The sequence below is a fragment of the Chrysochloris asiatica genome, unplaced genomic scaffold, assembly GCF_000296735.1.
Source record: "Chrysochloris asiatica unplaced genomic scaffold, ChrAsi1.0 scaffold00061, whole genome shotgun sequence".
Classification (NCBI taxonomy): domain Eukaryota; kingdom Metazoa; phylum Chordata; class Mammalia; order Afrosoricida; family Chrysochloridae; genus Chrysochloris; species Chrysochloris asiatica.
Window position 1 is genome coordinate 3,419,176 of NW_006408579.1, and position 4,671 is coordinate 3,423,846.

A 4,671-nucleotide genomic window follows, 5' to 3' on the forward strand; every position below is an offset into this window, starting at 1 on the left:
ACTGTCTGTCTCTGCTTTCCCCACCCCCAAATCACCAGACCTCTGGAATGTTTTTGGCAAGAGGGAATGGATTGCTCTCACCAAAGACTTCATGGGAATGGCCAGAGTGATAGGCAGGAGTCTTTGGCTCAACCCATCAGTAATCTAGGTGGTCCTGATTTATGCTAAACTTCAGGGCAGGAGTAGCCAGGGCTAGAGGTATCCTATACTTATCTAATTTCCAGAATCCACTTGAGTGCCCAGCAGGGATGGTCAGTAGAAAATTGAACTGATTAGCCCTCTTCATTGTCTCCTTTCTTGCTGACCTTCAGCTTCAAGGTAGTGAGAGCACCAAGATTTGCTTTCATTTGATAGAATACTGTGACCATGAGATGATTCTCAACTAATGTTATGGATAAACCAAAATAATTTAAACATAAAAGTTGGCTGATATTTACTTACTGCTCATCACCTATGCAACAGGCACCACTTAAATAATGCATTACAGTTTACAAAGCATAGTCTGTGTCAATGATCTCGTTTGAGTCAAGTGGACTCCATGTCATTATTGTCATTTTACAGATGAGAAAATGAGACCTGGAGTAGTGAATTGACTTACCCAGCTTGTAAATAACAGTCTATATTTGAATATTGGTTTGTGGTTCTTAAATGATAATTTCTTTCTTTGTTAGAAGAAGTAAGCATTAAGTAAATTAGGAATTCTAAGAGACTTGGCTCTCTTACTCTTCAGGATGTTTTAAAGTAAGTACTTCCTGAGCCTTTTTTGCAAAATAACTTACTGTGAATCAACATAGTTTCTTTGTAAGTCAGTACTCATTGCCACTGAGTTGATTCTAACTGATAGCAACCCTATAGAACAGAGCAGAACTGCCCCAGAGGGTTTCCAAAGCTGAAATCTGTATAGAAGCAGATCGCAAAGTCTTTCTCTTGTTGAGCAGCTGGTGGGTTAGAGCCGTTGATATTTCAGTTAGTAGTCAAGTGCTTTACTCACTGTACTGCCAGGTCTCCTTATGTATTACAGTTGCTGTTGTTAAGTGCCATCAAGTCAGTTCTGACTCATGGCAAAACTACACTCAATGGAACAAAACACTGTCCAGTCCTGTGCCATTCTTACAATCATGCGTGAGCCCATTTCTGTTGCCACTGTGCGAATCCATCTCATTGAAGAGCTTCATCCTTTTCGCTGACCCTCCATTTTTACCAAGCATGATGTCCTTCTCCAGGTACTGGTCCCTCCTGATAATATGTCCAGAGTATAAGAGATAATTTCTCCATCCTGGCTTCTAAGGAGCATTCTGGTTGTATTTTTTCCAAGACAGATTTGTTTGTTCTTCTGGAAGTCCGTGGTACTTTAAGTATTCTCCCACACCATAACTCAAATGCATCAAATCTTCTATGGTCTTCCTTATTCTTTCTTTGTCCAACTTTCACATGCAGATGAGGCTATTGAAAATTCCATGGCTTGGGTCAGGTGCACCGTAGTCTTTAAACGGACATCTTGGCTCTTGTACACTATAAAGAGGTCTTGTGCAGCAAGTTGCCTAATGCAATATGTTGTTTGATTTCTTGGTTGCTGCTTCTGTGAGTGTTGATGGTGATCCAAGCAAAATGAAGTCTTTTATCCATTTATCATGATGTTATTTATTGGTCCAATGGAGAGGATTTTTGTTTTCTTTACATTGAGGTGCAACCCATACAAAAGGCTGTTCTTTTTGATCTTCATCAGTAAGTATTTTAAGTATTAAGTCTTCTTCGCTTTCAGCAAGCAAGGTTTTATCATCTACATTCATGTGTCTTTTTCCAATTCTGATGCCACACTTTTTTTCATAGAATCCAGCCTATAGGATTGTTTGCTAAGCATACATATTGAATAAGTATGGTGGAAGATTACAACCCTTGCACTCACCTTTCCAGATTTTAAACCAATATCCACTTGTTATGTTTGAATGACTCCATCCTGGTTTATGTACAGGTTCATCATGAGCACAGTTAAGTGTTCTGAAATACCCATTCTTTGCATGGTCTAAGCTTGTCACAATCCACATAGTCGAAAGCCTTTGCATGATCAGTATCTTTGTAGTATTCTCTGCTTTCTGCCAAAATCCATCTGATAAAAACAACAATATCCCTTATTCCATGTCCTTCTCTGAATCCAGCTTAAACCGCTAGCAGTTCCCTGTCAATATACTGTTGCAATTGTTTTTAAATTGCCTTTAACAAAATTTTATTTGCATGTGATATTAATGATGTTGTTTAATGATTTTTGCTTTCCGTTGGGTCACCTCTCTTTGGAATGGGCACAAATATGAATATCTCTTAATCATTTGGCCAGGTACCTGTCTTCTAGATGTCTTGGCATAGATGAGTGAGTGCCTCCAGTGCTGCATCTGTTTGTGGAAAGATTTCAATGTGTGTTCCATCGATTTCTGGAGCCTTGTTCTTTGTCATTACCTTCAATGTACCTTGGACTTCTTCCTTCAATACTATTGGCCCTTGATCTTATGCTGCTTCTTGAATTGGTTGAATATCAACCATTTCTTTTTGGTACAGTGACTGAATATTCCTTTCATCTTCTTTTGATGATTTCTGCACCATTCAATATTTGTACCCCAGTTGTAAATATTAAATGTGATTCTTTTATGGGTTTATTATTGCCTGTAGTCCTACCATTAGAGGACAATATGAAATTTTAGAAATTTTTCTTATTTTTTTAATACTCAAATGATCAAGGTATGTGTGTATCCAATGTGTGTATTGGTGTATGTGTAAGCTTTTATGAGTGATTCTTTTATTAAAGTGTCCATTGGTAAATAAAAAGATGATTTGAAAAACAAATTCTTTTTTTTTTTTTAAGGGTTGAGCTTCATAGAATGAAAATATCCCGGCCAATACCTGAAGTGGGCAAATATACAATGATCTTCCATACCAGAGACCAAGGCAATGAGGTGAATATAGGAAGGTAAGTCCTGAGTTCAGGGGCTGGTTAAGCTACCTGCCTACTTATGCTGAATTTAATCAGATAAGCTATTTCATTTTGTTAAACATTTATTTCTGAAGGAAATGTTCAAGTAGGCAGAAAAATAAAGAAAATGATATATTAAAACTCACATACCCCTACCTAGCATCATAAACAGTCATCAGCTCTTGATCATCTTTGTTCCTCAGCTTATTCTCATCCCCTCCTCTGGACTATTTAGAAGCAAATCCCAGAAATCATACCTCTGGACTATTTAGAAGCAAATCCTAATTTCATTAGGAAATTACTTCAGTATATCTCTAAAATATTGTTGTTAAGTGCCGTTGAGTTGATTCCAACCCATATTGACCCTGTATAGAGTTTCCAAGGAGCAGCCGGTGAGCTTGAACCACCGACCTTGCAGTTCAAAGGACTTTGCAGTCTGATGCATTAGCCCGCAGTGCCACACCAGGACTATAATATAAGAAGTCTTTAAAAATTAGTGTAACCATAAATCATTGTCATATCTAAAATAAATATAGCAATATTTCCTAAGTATCGAATATCCAGTCTGTGTTCACATTTCGCAGGTTATATCTCATCATTTTTATTTTTTATTTTTTTACAGTTGGATTTGTTAGGATAAGAATCTACAAGGTCCACATTGTTGGAATGATCTTAAATATGTTAATCTATAAGTCCTTCCCCCATGACCTACCTTTTTTTATGTTGATAGTCTCATCTTTGGCCAATGGAATTTTCTTCAAGTTAGCTCTGGAATCCTTTTGACATACCACAGTTGTCTTTGCCATTTTCCCTGCCTGCGCTCAGGTGCTGAAAATGTTCCAATCTTGTACTTTTTCTGCCCTAGGATTTAGCCCTTTTACCAAGGAATCCTATCTGAGAAGCTAATTTTTTTTACAGGGCTACAATTGAAGTATGTCCATCTTATTAATCTGATTTTTTTTCTTCTTCTAAATTTAAAATGATTTAAAGGACTTTCAGCAACACAAAATTTAGCTATGTGTCTACCACTCAGCTTTAAAAATTTTTTGTGTGTTTTTGGTCTTTGTTCATTGGTATGCATTTTAATTTTTAAATTCTAAGAAATTAATTTCTTAATAGATTCAAAAGAATATAAATTATGAAAGTCATGAGACCGTGAATATGATGGTGGTCTCTTTCACCCAGTCTGTGTTCATCACCTGTATGGGCTTTACTAATCCCAGGTCTTTCCCTCCCCTATCACAGGTTACATTTTCTTGAATTTTTGTAATAATTCCATATTTTTCCATGTGTTTGTAACTCTAAACAAATATTGTTTAGTCTTGCATGTTTTTTGTTGTACATAAATGAGATCATACTGTATTTATTCTTATCTGAATTTATTTAGCTCAACAGTATGCGTCTGATTTCCACCCACATTGTTATAAGTAATGTGTTACTGAAATTCATTGTTTTCCACTGCTAAGCAACTCACTTCACTCCCAGATTCCAGGTCTGCAGTCACCCTGGCTGATTTCTCCCACAAATGTACTTGCTTCTTTTGCATGTCTATACATTTTGCATGTAGCAAACTTCTCTGTTAAGGCTCAGCCATATTTGCTTCCTCTGTGACCTCTCCCCATGTGGTTAGGTGCCACTTCATCCACCATCATCTGCTGTTGTTGTTGTTAGGTGCCATCGAGTCGGTACCAACTCATAGCGACCTTATG

The 4,671-nt window shown here is 37.1% G+C and overlaps 1 protein-coding gene across 1 annotated transcript in view; it reads left to right on the forward strand.

The window, feature by feature from the left end:
* Positions 1 to 4,671, forward strand: part of B4GALT4 (UDP-Gal:betaGlcNAc beta 1,4- galactosyltransferase, polypeptide 4) — a 36,949-nt gene that overhangs the window by 31,042 nt on the left and 1,236 nt on the right. The window contains exon 5 of the mRNA XM_006864157.1: positions 2,855 to 2,959. Within this exon, the coding sequence (XP_006864219.1) occupies positions 2,855 to 2,959 (105 nt within the window). The remainder of the gene's footprint in view (positions 1 to 2,854; positions 2,960 to 4,671) is intronic.